Source organism: Trichechus manatus, unplaced genomic scaffold, assembly GCF_000243295.1.
Source record: "Trichechus manatus latirostris isolate Lorelei unplaced genomic scaffold, TriManLat1.0 scaffold00009, whole genome shotgun sequence".
Taxonomy (NCBI): Eukaryota; Metazoa; Chordata; class Mammalia; order Sirenia; family Trichechidae; genus Trichechus; species Trichechus manatus.
In genome coordinates this window covers 15,814,601-15,832,069 of record NW_004443945.1, presented here as the reverse complement: position 1 = coordinate 15,832,069, position 17,469 = coordinate 15,814,601, and the positions used below count along the sequence as shown (strand labels likewise).

The following is a 17,469-nucleotide window of genomic DNA, read 5'->3' as shown; positions in this document are numbered from 1 at the left end:
TGTGGTGGAAATAGCAACAGAACTAGAAGTGGAGCCTGAAGATGTGGATGAACTGCTGCAATCTCATGATAAAAATTTAACAGATGAGGAGTTGCTTCTTATGGATGAGCAAAGAAAATGGTTTCTTGAAATGACAACAAAAGATTTAGAATATTACATGAACTTAGTTGATAAAGCAGTGGTAGGGTTTGAGAGGACTGACTTCAATTTTGAAAGAAGTTCTACTGTGTGTAAAATGCTATCAAACAGCATCACATGCTACAGAGAAATCTTTCATGAAGTCAGTTGATGAAGCAAACTTCATTGTTGTCTTATTTTAAGAAACTGCCACAGCCACCCCCACCTTCAGCAACCACCACCCTGATCAGTTAGCAGCCATCAACATAGAAGCAAGACCCTCCACCTGCAAAAAGATTATGACTCACTGAAGGCTAAGATGATGCTTAACATTTTTTAGCAATAAAGTATTTTTTAAGTAAGGTATGTACATCTTTTTTTAGACATAATGCTATTGCACATTTAATAGACTACAGTATAGTGTAAACATAACTTTTATACGCACAGGGAAACCAAAAAATTCCTGTGACTCACTTTATTGCGATATTTGCTTTATTGCAGTGGTCTGGAACCGAACCCACAATATCTCCGAGGTATGCCTGTAATGCATTGGGCAAATATGCTACAAAAGACCTCTTGAAGGTATTAAAAAGCAAAGATGTCACCTTGAGGACTAAGGTGTGGCTGACCCAAGCCATGGTATTTTCAATTGCCTCATCTGCATGTGAAAGCTCGACAATGAATAAGGAAGACCAAAGAAGAATTGATGCATTTGAATTATGGTGTTGGCAAAGAATATTGAATATACTGTGAACTGCCAGAAGAACGAATAAATCTGTCTTGGAAGAAGTACAGCCAGAATGCTCCTTGGAAGTGAGGATGACAAGACTTTATCTCACTTACTTTGGACATGTTATCGGGGGGACCAGTCCCTGGAGAAGGACATCATGCTTGGTAAAGTAGAGGGTCAGCAAAAAAGAGGAAGACCCTCAACAAGATGGACTGGCACAGTGGCTGCAACAATGGGCTCAAACAAAGCAACAATTGTAAGGATGGCGCAGGACCAGGAATTGTTGTGTTCCGTTATGCACGGGGTCAGTATGAATTGGAACCAACTTGACAGCACCTAAAAACAACAATTATTTAAAAGAAAGAAAAAGATCTGGTAGCTTCAGAATTCTGTACCCTCTGACACAATTTGTCTCAGAGAAAAATCATGGCTATGTATAAGGTTATTGAGAAACTGTTTGAATTCCCCTGGAATCTAGATATCTGTGGTCTGTGGAGTTGGGATGACCCACTCATGCCATTTGCCCTTAGGTGTCTTTTTAAGTCTTGAACTTGAAGAAACTGGTTTCCTAAAGTCACCTTTAAGTCATACAACAGCCTAGTAGGCAGCTTAGTGGAAACCGTTTTGCCTTAGGCATTGGGCTTTTTGAAGAATTATCTATATGCAGTCAGTTTCGAGAAACACGAACTCCAGGATCTGGCTGGAAGCCGTGTTTTAGGGTAAATTGTTATTATATAAACACTGTTCTGGCCCCTGATTCCATGGCAATCAGATAAGATGTAGAATAAGAGTCTCTGGAGGTTTTCTCATCTTCAGAACATTTGGACTCCAAGAAACTGGACTATATGAAGAAGAACATGGCATCAGGATTGGAGGAAGACTCATTAACAACCTCCCATATGCAGATGACACAATCTTGTCTGCTGAAAGCAAAGAGGACTTAAAACACTTACTGAGGAAGAACAAAGACTACAGTGTTCAGTATGGATTACACCTCAACATAAAGAAAGCAAAAATCCTCACAAATGGACCAATAAGCAACATCGTGATAATGGAGAAAAGACTGAAGTTGTCAAGGATTTCATTTTACTTGGATTCATAATCAATGCCCACGGAAGTAGGGATCAAGAAATTTCATTGGACAAATCTGCTGCAAAAGACCTCTTTAAAGTGTTAAAAAACAATGACGTCACTTTGAGGACTAAGGGGCCCCTAACCCAAGCCATGGTATTTTCAATTGCCTCATATACATGCGAAAGCTGGACAATGAATAAGGAAGACTAAAAAAGAATCGATGCCTTTGAATTATGATGTTGGCGAAGAATATTGAATATACTATGGACTGCCAGAAGAACGAACAAATCTGTCTTGGAAGAAGTACAGCCAGAATGTTCCTTAGAAGCGAGGATGGCGAAACTTTGTCTCGCTTACTTTGAATATGTAATCAGGAAGGATCAGTCCCTGGAGAAGGACATCATTCTTAGTAGAGGGTCAGGAAAAAAGAAGAAGACCCTCAAGGAGGTGGGTTGACACAGTGGCTGCAACAATGGGCTCAAACAGCACCAATTGTGGGGATGGCGCAGGACCCGGCAGTGTTTCATTCTGTTGTGCATGGGGTCTCTATGAGTCAGAACCGACTCAACAGCACCTAACAACAACAGTTGAAATGTTACCCCAATTTGCAAATCATATATTAAATAAACTTCAATCAATTTCTATTATTGGTTTAATCTGATTTTTATTTTAACATTATATATCACACATATATTGTTGTACTTCTTCCCAGATTTATTCGTTCTTCTGGCATATACGTGTGCATACATGCATACACACACACACATACAATTTATATGTATATTATGTGTGTGTATATGTGTGTGTGTGTGTGTGTGTGTGTGTGTGTGTGTGTATAGCACATATGTTCATAATAGCAAAAAAATGGGACCAACCAAGCCCTTCTACTACTCCATGCTGCTGTGTCAGGCACCAGTTAATCAAAAAGTTGACTCCTCTTTGTGTTACCCTCTGCATGGTTTGTACCCCAACATGGACAAGGTTTGGTGAAACCACTCTTTCAAGCTCTACCTTCAACCCTTGTTGTACCTGGGGGGGTTTATGTAATGACCCTCAGGTTATATTCAGAATCTCTGCCCTATCCCACCAGTTGGGTGAAACCCGAAGTCTGTCTCCTTTTTCCCCCAAGGTTTATTCTCTCCAAGGAGGGAGGCTCTTCTGACCCATGCAAATAAACTTCAGCTGAGCCACTACAGTAGTTTTCTAGTACACCCAACCGTGCCTGAATTCCAGTCGCAGGACCTCAGCCCAAATTGAGCTCCCCAGTGCAGATCGTAATCAGTCTGACTTCTACCTGGTGTAAAGAGAGGCTTTAAAGACATAGGAGCAGCAATTCTGGACCATCAGGCTTTCAATCCAGCTGAGGGAACACTAGGATGAGATCTACTGGACTGAGGGTTCCTCTTAGAGCAGTGATACATTGTGGTACTAAGGCTACTCGACTTTGCTACTCGTAGAACTAAATGGGAATTATTCATTATTAGGGTTTTTGATTTGTTACTTAACCTTGAAATAAACGTTCACAATAATAGCAACAAGTCTTGTTAAACCTGCACAAATAATTAAGATGTACTGAATTTCACTCATGCCTAATACTGTAGGTAGAGTTAAGCTCCCTTATTTGTTAAGGAAACATAAGAATATATTTCCCAGCTAACTAAAACTCTAGATACTAAGAACATTGAAAAAGTTATGCTAAAAATTTGAACAACCAGTTTGCAATATGAAAATGAAAATATATACAATGATGAAATTGTTAAAGGTGATATAGCTAAGTCAATAACTTAGCCTTAGAGGAACTATTGACATTAAGGTCCTTCTCAGCTGGAATGTTCTAGGAAGAGTTGGATTTTAATGCTAGAAAGAAGCTTTGAGATAATAGCTTCAATTATTGGGTGCTTAGTCTATGCTGGGTGCTATTTTAAGTGTTTATGTATTTATACAACACAAGAAGTCCAATCTGCCCACCCAATTCGCCACTGACTGCAATACCGTTGTTATTTCCAGTTTCACAGATAATGAACTTGAGGCACAAAGAAGTTAAGTAACTTGACAAAGTCATCCAGCTGGTAAGCAGTAGAGCCAGGATTTGAACTCAAGCAGTTGGGCTCTAAAGCCTGTGCTCTTTCACATCTCACAACAGCGGTGCCCCACATTTAGACGTACTTTCTGTGGGTTGCAAGTGAGCTCCCTGGATCATGATAAATTTAGGTTTTATAGGATGGAACATTAGAGTTGGAATCCACTACATAGGCTGGTAGACAGCTCCCAGGAAACCTGCTCCCTTGACCTGACTGTGAAAATACCCCCATCTTGTCCTGTCCATAGATACCGCCCTCCTCAAACAGAGATGGATAGGAATTCAGGTATCCAGGGCCAAAGGAATTCATGTGATCCCTTCTGGTACAACAGACAAGAGCTAGGAGGTCACCCTCCGTCTCAGCTCCTCTCAGAATAGGCCAGAGGGAAAGCGCCATCTTTCTGCCATTTCAGACCTTCCCCTTCCCCCCTCCCATTCCCTGAATAAGCAAACACCAAGATCACAGGTGACTGCGTGATTAGTCCAGACCTCCTGATACCTCACATGGATGTGTGGTTTTATCAGTTGTTGTTTTGTAACTGCTCAGCATCCGTTTATGAAAAGAGGTCCTTCCTCTTTCAGTTGTGCTCCAAAGTACAGTGCTTCCCCATGAAACTGTCACTAGACTTTCATCTCTATACAGCCAGCCACAGTTGAAATTCCCCAAGGGCTCCTGCAAGGAGTTTGCGGTTCTAAAAGGCCGGTGCTGATCATGAATTTCTTCTAAGTGTTCGGATGCCTAGCTAATACCAAGCAGCCAAGTCATGTGGAAACAGAATAGTTTAAAATCTGCCTCCTAGGTTCTCACCATGAAGGTGCAGCCTCTGAGCTGAGAAAACAACGGCTCAAGGGCGCCACCATGAGGAAGTCAGGAAAAGGGACCTTCAGCTAAACATTTCCATCATCTTGAGCAGGTGCCACTCACAAGAAGCCAAAGGCTGGAGACTGGGACCAGAGGGCCAAAGGGGCAGCCAGGACACAGTTCTGGCCTGCTTGGCTCGGATGGGGACTTGGCATGGTGCATTCCCCAGACCCTCTTTGGCTTCACCCAGCCCCAGGGAAGGGAAGTGCCCACAGCAGCCTCCTTTGGCTTCTCTGAGGGTCTATGCAGGTTGCGTGGGGGTTGGTGTCTCTGAGAGCTAAATTGGTAGCAGCTGGCAAGATGCTGAAGCTATTTTTCCCTTTCAGAGAATTAGATGGAATTAGCTTTGCTAAATTCTCCCCTCAGCCCTGCCCACCAAATCCCCCACTAATTGCAACAAGAGCTGCCTGCCAGCTGCTAGCAGGATGCAGCAGTGTAGGGCCCTCACCTCCCCTGGCTTCTCTCCCAGAGTCTGAGCCGCACCTGCAGCTGCTGGCTCTCACCACCCCCACCCTGGCTGTGCAGCCCTTTGAAGTGCATTGGGACCCACTGCCCTTGGGTCTGGGACCCTGTTCCCATCAGAGCTGCAGTGATGTCTTGATTCGGGGATTCTGGGGAAACTATGACCTTTGGTATCAAGCAGAACTGGGACAGAATTCTGGCTCTATCTGTATCACCGTAGGCAAGGAGTACAACCTTTCAGAGACTTGTCTAGAAAATGGGGAAATAATATTTACTTCACTTGCTTATTATATGTCTACTGAAGAATGGTGGTGTTTGTGAAGAATATTAAATATACCATGGACTGCCAGGAGAACAGAAAAGTCAGTCTTGAAGGAAGTACAACCAGAATGCTCCTTAGAAGCAAGGATGGTGAGACTTGAAAGACTAACTGCTAGAAAAGGACACCATGATTGGTAAAGTAGGGGGTCAGCAAAAAAGGGGGAAAGCTCAGCGAGATGGATTGACACAATAGCTCAAACAATCGGTTCAAACATACCAATGATTGTGAGGATGGAGCAGGATCAGGTAACATTTTGTATTGTTGCACATAAAGTTGCTATGAGTTGGAGCTGACTCAAAGGCAACTAACACCACCACCCTCTATGTCCCACGAGGGGACCGGTCATGTCTGTCTTGTTCATGGTTTTATCCTCAGCACCTAGCACAGTGCCTGACACTTAGAAGGCACTCAATAAATATTTGGGGGGTGAACCAAATAAAACCCAAACCCACTGCCGTGATTCATAGCAACCTATAAGACAGAGTAGAACTGCCCCATAGGGTTTCCAAGGCTGTAAATGTTTACGGAAGTAGACTGCCACATCTTTCTCTTATGGAGCAGCTGATGGGTTCAAACTGCCGAACTTCTGGTTAGCAGCTGAGCGCTTTAACCACTGTGCCATCAGGGCTCCATTTGTGGGAGAAAGAAGGGAGAAATAACTTCTCAATAGTATTGTTGTGAGCATTAAATAAGATAACGTGTATAAAACATGTGGGACGCATGTACTCAGTAAATGATGGTTTCTAGCTACCAGCTTATTCTGATTACATGACACCAGACTTCATGAGTCAGCTATGAGTGTCATCTCATTCATTCATTCAAGAAATATTTGCTGAGCACCTACTACATGCCACTCAGGACAATACAAATGTAAAGAGCATGGTCTTGACCTTAAAGTAGCTCTGTTACAATTTCAGTACAGAAAGATGTGTGCCCCGATGGCAGTAAGTATAGAGAGCTGTGAGTACACAGAGAAAAAGGGATCCTTTCAAAGGATAAGTAGGGGCTAGCTAGTAAAGAAGGCAGGAGCAGGGGAAAGAATCTGAAAGGAAAAAAACTTTGTGTTAAACTTTTGTAACCCATTGACAAAGCTGAGTCCCTGGCAATGAGTAGATGATTGATTTTTGTTACATACAGGAAGATATGCTTGGAATAGATTTTTATTCAGAGATATAAAGGCTGGTTGTATCTGAATGCTGCCTTCAGCTGCTTAGACTCTGACCCTTAGAGAACTGTGTGAAGGACAGTCCAAGTCCTCTGAAATTGTAGGCTTCAAACCCAAAGATCTAAACCAGCAGAAGGCAGAATTAGAGGCAGGTGCTGCATTATGGTCTGGAATTTAAACAGTTTGAGGCAAGCATGTTTTTATTTGCCACCATTTTCTTGTCCTGAGTGTGGGCAGAACTTCTTGGGAAATCCAACCTGGACAGCTCTTAACGTTTAAGTTTTGACATTTTATATATGGTCTAAAGTTTCCAAAATTTGTCATATGCAACATTGTCAGGATTTGTCATTCTGAGTTCTACCTGTACTATTATTTTACCTCATACTTTTATTTAAATTGGATCACTTTTTACTTAAAGGAACATTTCCAAAGAGTTTTACTTCCTGAATATGATTAGGAAACTAGTGTCAGTTACCCATACAGTTCTGATGTCTGAAAACATCAGTTACTGCCACTCCAGGCAGGCCCCAGCAGACAGACCCTCTCCACTCCCTCCATGAAGCAATCCTCTTACACAATTCTCAGCAAACCTTGGGGTAGGATCTCAAGGTATACACAGGAAGCTTTAAATTGCCCCCTGCCCATGGAGTGTTTTATGGAGGGTATGGGCATCAAGGGAATCACATCCTACCAAAAATCTGCTTGAATGCCACCAACAGTAGGAATACCACACTCTGGGAAAACCCGGTGTACTCAGTGAAAAGAGGATGGGATTTAGAGCCTTGACACCTGAGTTGGAATCCTGCCTCTAACATTTTCTAGCTGTGTGGTCTTTGGCAAGTAACTTCTCTGAGCCTTTGTTCCCCTATCAATAATATTATTATGATTACACAGCAATTCCTCATAAAATTAGTGAACCACTGAAATGACTGCAATTATGATTGCAACCTTTTTGGTAACTGTGAAGTAAAACCAAAAACAAACCCATTTCCTTCGAGTCGATTCCAACTCATAGTGACCCTACTGGACAGAGTAGAACTGCCCCATAGGGTTTCCAAGGAACAGCTGGTGGATTCAAACTGCTGACCTTATGTTAGCAGCTGAGCTCTTAACCACTGTGCCACCAGGGCTGTGAAGTATATATACATATTTATCATTTTACTGAGAAGTAATTTTCGAAGGAGCCCTGTGGCACAACAGTTAATCGCTCAGCTACCAACCAAAAAGTTGGCGCTACGAACACACCTAGCAGCTCCGTGGGAGAAAGATCTGGCAATCTGCTCCCATAAAGATCACAGCCTACAAAACTCCACGGGGTAGTTCTACTCTGTCACATGGGGTCACTATGAGTCATCAACTCAATGACACCCAACAACAAAACAATTTTCAACATACACTGAAGCACACATTTTTATTCTCAGAACGCAGCTTGGACACTATCATTAACGTTCAGGGAGTATCAAAAACAGTCCCGTTCTCAGGTAAACTGGAGAATACTTCTTACCCCCTGGTTGTTCATGATGTCTAAATATCCTAACCTAGAAAAATAAACAGAGAGCAGAAGATGTGGTTGTGGGAGTTGGCACAGGGTGCAGAAAGCCCAGATGTACAATGAGAGTTATCCTGCCTAAACAAGTCACCAAGAAAGGCTACATAAAACCTGAAACAGAAAGAACAGCTTTTTTCCAACTCAGGATGGTTCTTCTCTGCTCCTCCCACCACACCTCGACTCAACCAGTTTTAGTAAGTCAGCACCACTCCATGTATCTACCCTCATCTCATCATTGTTCCCATAATGCTCCATATGTCCTCCCTTCCAAACCTTTGCACTAGTCCTCAGTAACCTCTACTCCAAAATCAATCTTCTCCTTCATCCCTCTACCACCTTATGTTGTCTGAAAGGGGGCACTCTTCTGGGAACTCTTCTTCCCATGCAGCCCTCTCAAATGAAGCTTTTATTTTCTCATAAACCCTTGGACCTATCAGCTATATGAGGGAAAGCAGGGTTGGGGGACCTCTTTGATCCCACTGTCACCTCCATACCATGGATCCCCCACTCTTGTAATAACCCTGCTCTTTTGACACTTATAACTCAACTATGCCTGTCTCTACTACTCTTCACTTTGACCTCTGGTCAAGAACTCTCATTCACCTGTGCTTTGATCCTCTACCCCGTCATGAGTCTAACTTTCTCATACCCTTATTCTCATCTTTGCCAAAAGGTTGAGTCTGTCCATAGCTGCTGCTGGAGATTAGTGGCTTTTTCTCTTCTGCCTTCCAAAACTCATGTGTCTATGCCTCTCAATAGTAGAATCTAAACTGAAACCCTGCTGGCAAGGAGTCTGGAAAGGATAGTTTGCAGACTTCTAGACTTTGCAATATAGGGAAATGTTTAAAAGGCAGGCTTGGTATTGAGTGTCAACAAAAACACCTGGCACATTCAGCATTTTGGAAAATAGTGTCACCAAAAACAATGCTACTCTTATTTGAGTTGCCAGTACAACACATCAGGAAGTTTACATTATAACTGTCCCATTCATTGTAATTCTACATGTGAGAGCAAGCATCCGACCACTTCATTAAATATTTCAGTAAAGTTGTTTCTTAGTCATCTAGTGCTGCTCTAACAGAAATACCACAAGTGTATGGCTTTAACAAAGAGAAATTTATTTCTTCGGAGTAAAGTAGGCTAAAAGTCCAAATTCAGGGCGTCAGCTCCAGGGGAAGGCTTTCTCTCTCTGTCGGCCTTCTCATCAATGTTCCCCCAGACTAGGAGCTTCTCCTCGCAGGGACTCTGGGTCCAAAGGACACGCTCTGCTCCTGGCACTGCTTTCTTGGTGGTAGAGGTCCCTGATTTTCCACTTGCTTCCCTTTCATCTCTTACAAGAGATAAAAGGTGGTGCTGGCCACACCCCAGGGAGACTCCCTTTACGTTGGATCCGGGATGTGACCTGGGTTAGGGTGGTGTTACAATCCCACCCTAATCCTCTTTAATGTAAAATTACAATCACAAAATGGAAGACTATCACACAACACTGGGGAATCATGGCCTAGCCAAATTGATACACACATTTTTTGGGGGACACAATTCAATCCACGACAGTTGTATACCACCACGAATCTGTCAGTTTGTCGTACTGTGGCAGCTTGCGTGATGCCATGATGCTGGACGCTATGCCACTGGTATTTCAAACACCAGCAGGGTCAGCCATGATGGATAGGCTTCAGCGGAGCTTTCAGAGACAAACTAGGAAGAAGGACCTAGTGGTCTACTTCTGAAGAAAATGGTCAGTGAAAACCTTATGAATAGCAGTGAAACATTGCCTGATATACTGCCAGAATGTAAGCCTCACAGGCAGGAAGGCATTCAAAATAGTACTGGGGAAGAGCTGCCTCCCTGAAGTAGAGTCAACCTTAATGATGTGGATGGAGTAAAGCTTTTGGGACTTTGTCTCACATCTTTGTCCGTGTTATCAGAAGGGACCAGTCCCTGGAGAATGACATCATGCTTGGTAAGGTAGTTGTTGTTAGGGGCCGCGGAGTCGGGGAGTGATCCTATGTACAACAGAACGAAACACTGCCCGGTCCTGTGCCATGCTCACAAGTTATGCTTGAGCCCATTGTTGCAGCCACTGTGTCAATCCATCTCCCTGAGAGTCTTCCTGTTTTTCGCTGACTTTACCTGTACTTTACCAAGCATGATGTCCTTCTCCAGGGACTGATCCCTCCTGACAACATGTCCAAAGTATGTAAGACATAGTCTCGCCATCCTTGTTTCTAAGGAGCATTCTGGTTGTACTTCTTCCAAGACAGATTTGTTTGTTCTTTTGGAAGTCCACGGTATATTCAATATTCTTCGTCAACACCACAATTCAAAGGCATCAGTTCTTCTTCGGTCTTCCTTACTCATTGTCCAGCTTTCATAAGCATATGAGACAACTGAAAACACCAGGGGTTGGGTCAGGTGCACCTTAGTCTTCAAGGTGACATCTTTGCTTTTCAGCACTTTAAGATCTTTTGCAGCAGATTTGCCCAATACAATGAGTCTTTTGATTTCTTGACTGCTGCTTCTGTGGGTGTTGATTGTGGATCCAAGTACAATGAAATCCTTGACAACTTCAGTCTTTTCTCCATTTATCATGATGTTGCTTATTGGTCCAGTTGTGAGGATTTTTGTTTTATGTAGAGGTGTAATCCATACTGAAGGCTGTGGTCTTTGATCTTCAGTAAGTGCTTCAAGTCCTCTTCACTTTCAGCAAGCAAGGTTGTGTCATCTGCATAACGCAGTTGTTAATGAGTCTTCCTCCAATCCTGATGCCCCGTTCTTCATATAGTTCAGCTTATCAGATTACTTGCTCGGCATACAGATTGAATAGGTACGATGAAAAGTTACAACCCTGATGCACACCTTTCCTGACTTTAAACCACCGTCCAAATAACCGCCTTTTGATCGACGTAAAGGTTCCTCATGAGCACAATTAATTGTTCTGGAATTCCTGTTGTTACCAATGTTATCCATAATTTGTCATGATCCACAGTGGTAAGGTAGAGCGTCAGTGAAAGAAGAAGACCCTCAACAAGATGGACTGACACAGTGGCTGCAACAACGGATTCCAACATAGCAAAGATTGTGAGGATAGTGCAGGACCGAGCAGTGTTTCGTTCTATTGTACACTTGGTCGCAGTGAGTCAGAATCGACTCCACAGCACCTAACGACAACAATGAAGTTGTATACAAGTATTTACATATTGAAATGCATATATTTCTTCTTAATATTACAATTAGGGAAATACATTCATTCTTTTGAAATTATATGTATAGGCAACTTCTATTATCTATGGATTTCATTTCAGGATGACAAACAAGATATTACAAAATATTTGTTACAGAAGGGAGACAGTGAGTCTTGTGCTGGGCGATAGCCTGTTTGTCCTCAGATCCATTCCTTGCCTTTCCCCTACCTAGCTTTCTATCACAGGGAACTGCATCTCCCAGGCTCCCTTGCCATCTGAGTTCTAGGTAGTTTGGAGTCAATGGGGTGTATCATCTGACTACAGGGCAGCCAGGGGGCAAAAGCCAGAATGTTTCTGCTCCCCTCTCCCCCACAACACCCTTTGGCCCCCCTGGCGGCAGCAGCTGTGTCTTCCCTAAGATTGTCGTCTCTGCCAGATTGCCCCAACTTCTGGACTCTGGTAACATTACTTATTCCCATTGTCCTTCCATCCTTAGGGATGGTAATTGTTTCTTGTTGTAACTCACTTCTGAGTCCTCTTTGGCCTCTCTTCTTCTCCTCCACCACCTATGTTCATAGTTCCTTTTATTAAAATCCCTCTGGTTGAAATATCTAGAGAAGTTTGTTATCCTGAGTGGATAGTTACTGTTCCAGTTCTGATGGGGTTGATAAACATGATTATAGACCATGCCAGGAGCCTCTGTGTTAACTCTAAAAAAACTAGGTACTTTTAACACCTCATACAGTTTAAAATTATACACTCATATGTGTAATTCTTTGATTATATCCCACCAGACCAAGACGGGACAGTATTTTTGCTCATGTAGTACAGTGTCTGCACATAGTTGGCACTCACTCAGATGAAATTTATAAAATCAAGGAATAAATAAATTACATATTTTAGGAACTATCACTTGAAATACTTTGTAAATAGTCCCTTTATCAAACCCTCCCTGAATTATCCTAATTTGAGATGGGCCCCTGACTGATACACATACGAACACCTTGATTCTTTCCAGTCACTTTTTTTTTTTTTTTTTGCTTCTAGGAACCAATTTGTTTTAATTAGGATCCTTTTGGTTGCAAATCAAGAGACCTAACTTGAATTAGGCAAGAAGTGGACACTTAATACCCTGATAATTAACTGGTGCAAGTAGGGATACATTTGGGCCTCAGGGGAGTTTAGAACTAGGTCTTTTTCTCTCGCTTTGTCTTAGAATAAAAGGTTCCTCTTCCTTTAGTTTCAATTAGAAAAACTGTAGGTAAGGACTCTGGCCCAGCCTGGATTACATGCCTAACCCTGTGCCCAGACAGATGAAGTTACTAGTATTGACAGCCTCACGAGAAACATACAATTGGAGTGGGAGCAGCAGTTGCCAGAAGTAAGTGGCTGTTAGTCTCAGCAGGAAGGGCAAACAGCTATTCTCTTCAAACACTCTGATAGTAATGACTCCACAGAGAAGAAATGACCTTTGTATCAAGAAATCTACTGCCAAGTTCTTAGGTTCTAGATTTGGGGCCCCTATATGGCTAGATTTGAGGCTCCTATATTGTTATTTTTTCTCTACTGACTCTAAGAATATCTCTCGTGTGTCCATAATCCACAAAAAAAAAAAAAAAAAAAAAATTACAAGTACATATTTATCTGTTCACACTAACAGACAATAGCAGCGCTCTGTGAGAGAAAGATGTGGCAGTCTGCTTCGTAAAGATTTACAGCCTTGGAAACCCTATAGGGTTGCTATGTGTTGGAACTGACTTGACGGCAGTGGGTTGATTAGGGTAGCCCCTGCACTTACTCAAAAAGAACATACACAACATGATGTAGTTATGATACAGTTTATTTCAACATATTAAACCAAAATAAAAACAATTTCTTTCTTTGGAAAAAAAAACTCTGAATGCTACATATGCAAAGTTGGTTTGATTGACCATACACATTTTAGCAAAAAAATGTTAAGATACACCACACCTGGTAAAGCTTTCTATGTACAGCAAACCAAAAAAAACCCAAACCCATTGCCGTCAAATCAATTCCAATTCATAGCGACCCTATAGCACAGAGTAGAACTGCCCCATAGAGTTTCCAAGGAGTGCCTGGTGGATTTGAACTGCCAACCTTTTGGTTAGCAGCCGTAGCACTTAACCACTATACCACCAGGGTTTCCTCTATATACACAGTACATGCTAAATAACTTGACTAAATAACTAGACATTTGGAAAAATTAAAACATACTTGCAAAACATGGTCAAATGTATAAGTTAAGAATATTATAAGCTTAATCAGAAAGTCTTTGAATTGCTGTATTTTTATCTGTAGGAGAAAAACCATTCATCTGTCTTCCATTTCCACCTATATTTTCTTTATCAGAATTAAGCCAAAAATTTGGAGGATCAAATCCTCTCCTTCCTAAAACCTCAGAAATATCAGAATTTCCTTCAAACATGAAGCTGTCTAAAAAGAAGCAGACGGGGGAGGAAGCAGAGGAAAAAAATATTTACAAATGACAGGTTTAGATATGGGCAGAGTTTCAAAAATCTGCATCCAAGGTGAAGACATTATCTGTGGTTTCCGCCATAACTGCAAAACGCTGATACTCTGAAACTCGTTTTTCAAAGAAATTTGTTTTCCCTTCTAAAGAAATGTTTTCCATAAAATCAAAGGGATTTTCTGCCTGAAAAACCTGAAAAGAAAAGAAATATTATTACACATTCTGAAGAACCCAAATTATATCCCACAAAAAGGGAGGCCGTCTTGAGGTACTACCCATAAGACTGGTTGATTTAGCGCTCAAGACTGAGATTCTACAATGACTGAGATCACCTGCTAACTTTCCCAAGAAATAATACTAGCATATTAGGCATTCTAAAAAGTAGGGGGGAAAAAAAAAAAGTATGGATCACATCAGAACTTTGACTTGCTTGCTTTGGACATGTCATCAGGGAGGATCAATTGCAGGAGTACAACATCGTGTTTGGTGAAGTGGATGGCCAGCAAGGGTTCAGGAGACCCTTGGAAAGATGGGCTGGCACAACAGCTGCAGTAACGGACTTGAACATCCAGCAATCATGAGGATAATGCACGACTGAGCAACATTTTGTTCTTTTGTACATAAGGTCACCATGAGTCAGTGTCAACTCGATGGCAGCTATTTATCTATCTACCATTACAAAACCAAAAAACCAAACCTGCTGCCACTGAGTCAATTCTGACTCATAGTGACCCTATAGGACAGAGTAGATGTGCCCTGTAGGGTTTCCAAGGAGCAGCAGGTGGATTCGAACTGCCGATCTTTTGGTTAGCAGCCATAGCTCTTAACCACTGCACCACCAGAGCTCCGTATACATACATACATATATATATGTGTGTACATATACATAATACTGCAAAATGCTAAATTGGAAACAATGTACTGTGGTCCTATATATGTTTCTTAGTTCATAAGAGAACAGATAATCACTAAATTGGCATTAAAGGACCATAATCAGGGAAGATAGGATAAACGCTACCTATAATGACTAGGTGTTTCCAATAAAAAAGTGGGACATATTCTGCCAGGAAGCTTTATTACTGCTTCTGAATTGGAGAAGGAGACTTAGAGATACAGCTTGTTGGATTCTGTGGGACACGTCAATGATTCACGAGAGGGAATGAAAGAGAATTTCTGAATTTAGGAGTATTCCAGCAGAAAGCATGAACACCATAAATAAGAATATATTCAATCATATGGCAAAACTCACACAAAGGCACTTCCTAAAGAGGAACAGTGACAACATCTTTGGAATAGTGGATGTCTCTGAAGCTAACAACTTTGGATTGGCAGTACACATTTCAGGGTAAATATTCTGGTAAGTTGGTTTACGAATGAAATCTCACTTCTTTATATGTTGTCTAGTGATACAACTTCACAATTGTACAAGTTTAATCATAATTATACATATATGTTAAAAAAAGGATATATTCAAATTACCCAATTAAAAATGGGCAAAGGATCTAAATAGACATTTCTCAAAAAAAGATATACTGAATAACCAATAAGCACATGAAAAGATGTTCAACATCACTGGTCATTAAAGAAATGCAAATCAAGACCACAATGAGATATTACTTTATATCCACTCAGATGGCTATAATAAAAAACATAGATAAGATGTGTTATGAAAAAGTAGAGAAAATGGAATCCTCATACAATGCTTGTAGGTATGTAAAATAGTGCATCTACTTTAGAAAACAGTCTGGCAGTTCCTCAAAATGTTAAACACAGAGCTACATATGACCCAGCAATTTCACCCCTAGATATATACCCAAGAGAAACAAAACATACGTCCATATAAAAACTTCTCCATGAATGTTCATAGAAGCATTACTTACACTAGTAAAAAAGTGGAAACAACCCAAATTTCCATCAGTTGATGAACGGATAAACAAAATGTAATATAGTCATACAACAGAATATCATTTAGTCATAAAAAGGGATGAAGTACGAATACATGCTACAATATACATGAACCTTAGAAAACATTTTGTTAAGGGAGAGAAATGAGTCACAAAAGACCACATGATATAAGATTCTATTTTTATGAAAAGTCCAGAATAGACTAATTTATAGAGACAGAATCATGGAGATGGCAACATTTCGTTCTGTTATACATAAAGTCATCATGAGTCAGACCTGACTTGATGGCAACTAATAACAACCAGAATGCTCCTTAGAAGTGAGGATGGCAAGACTTGGGCTCACTTTCTTTGGACACGTCATCAGGAAAGACTAATCACTGAAAAAGGACATCATGTTTGGTAAAGTAGAGGGTCAGAGAAAATGAGGGAAACCTTCAATAAGATGAACTGACAATAAGCCACAACAATGGACTCAAACATACCAACAAGATGGCATAGGACCACACGTTTCATTCTGTTATATGTAAGGTCACCAGGAGTCGGAGTCAACTCCACAGCAACTAACAACATCATCAACAACATGACTGGGGAGGGAAAGAAGGGGAGTGACTGCTCATGTTGGAGTGTTGAAAATATTCTAAAAGTGATCATGGTGATGGTTGCACACTCTGTCAATATTCTAAGAACCACTGAATTGTATAATTTAAATGGGTGAATTGTATGCTATGTGAATTGTATCTTAAAACTTTAAAACATATATATTCCCAAAACAGCTCAAATGCTATGTGCAGCTGACTTGTGAAATTCTGTGAAATGGCCTTCAGAAACTGTGTGTTGAGAGTGGAAAGAGCACTAGACCAATAGCCATAGATTCTCTGAGTTTTAGAAATGGGGACCTTTCAAAAAATCGATCTAAATCACTCATGTACAAAGTAACCAAGATCACACTAAATTAAGTGGCTTGTTCTTGACACATAGGAAGTGCTCAAATATTTATTTACTTATATTAAACTAAAAGAGAAATTGGTGATATCATTAATGTGGCTTCTATTTAAAATTTTGTATAAATGACAACCATTTCCTAATTTAAGTAATCTCTTATTTTATTAAAAATTGCCTTAAGAATAGTTCTTTTTCTAGCTCCTTGAGTTCAAAGTTTAGTGAATATATTTTAAGTTGTCTTGTTTTCTTAAGATATACATTCAGGGCTATAATTTTTTCTCTGAGGATCTCTTTGGCTGTATTTCTCAGGTTTAGATATACAGTAATCTTAATTGTCATTAATTTCCAATTAGTTTATATTTTCATTTTTAATCTCATTTTAAAGGATATATTTTCAATTTCTAAGTGGATGGAACATTTTGGTAATCTTTTGTTGTTAAATTTTAATTTCACTGCATTAAAATAAGAGGCCTATAATACAAACCATAACCATCAACGCCCAAAACCCAACAGATAAGCTAGATAACTGGGATCTTCTAAAAATCAAACACCTATGCTCTTCAAAAGACTTCACCAAAAGAGT

At 40.8% G+C, this 17,469-nt stretch overlaps 1 protein-coding gene across 4 annotated transcripts in view; it reads right to left on the bottom strand.

Moving 5' to 3' along the window:
* Positions 1 to 12,563: 12,563 nt before the first annotated feature.
* The window catches only part of RRM2B (ribonucleotide reductase regulatory TP53 inducible subunit M2B), a 32,752-nt gene continuing 27,846 nt past the window's right edge, over positions 12,564 to 17,469 (bottom strand). For all 4 annotated transcript variants that reach the window (XM_023726019.1, XM_023726018.1, XM_004370720.2 and 1 more), the window contains one exon: positions 12,564 to 14,229. In XM_023726019.1, the coding sequence (XP_023581787.1) occupies positions 14,077 to 14,229 (153 nt within the window). In that variant the 3' untranslated portion in view covers positions 12,564 to 14,076. The remainder of the gene's footprint in view (positions 14,230 to 17,469) is intronic.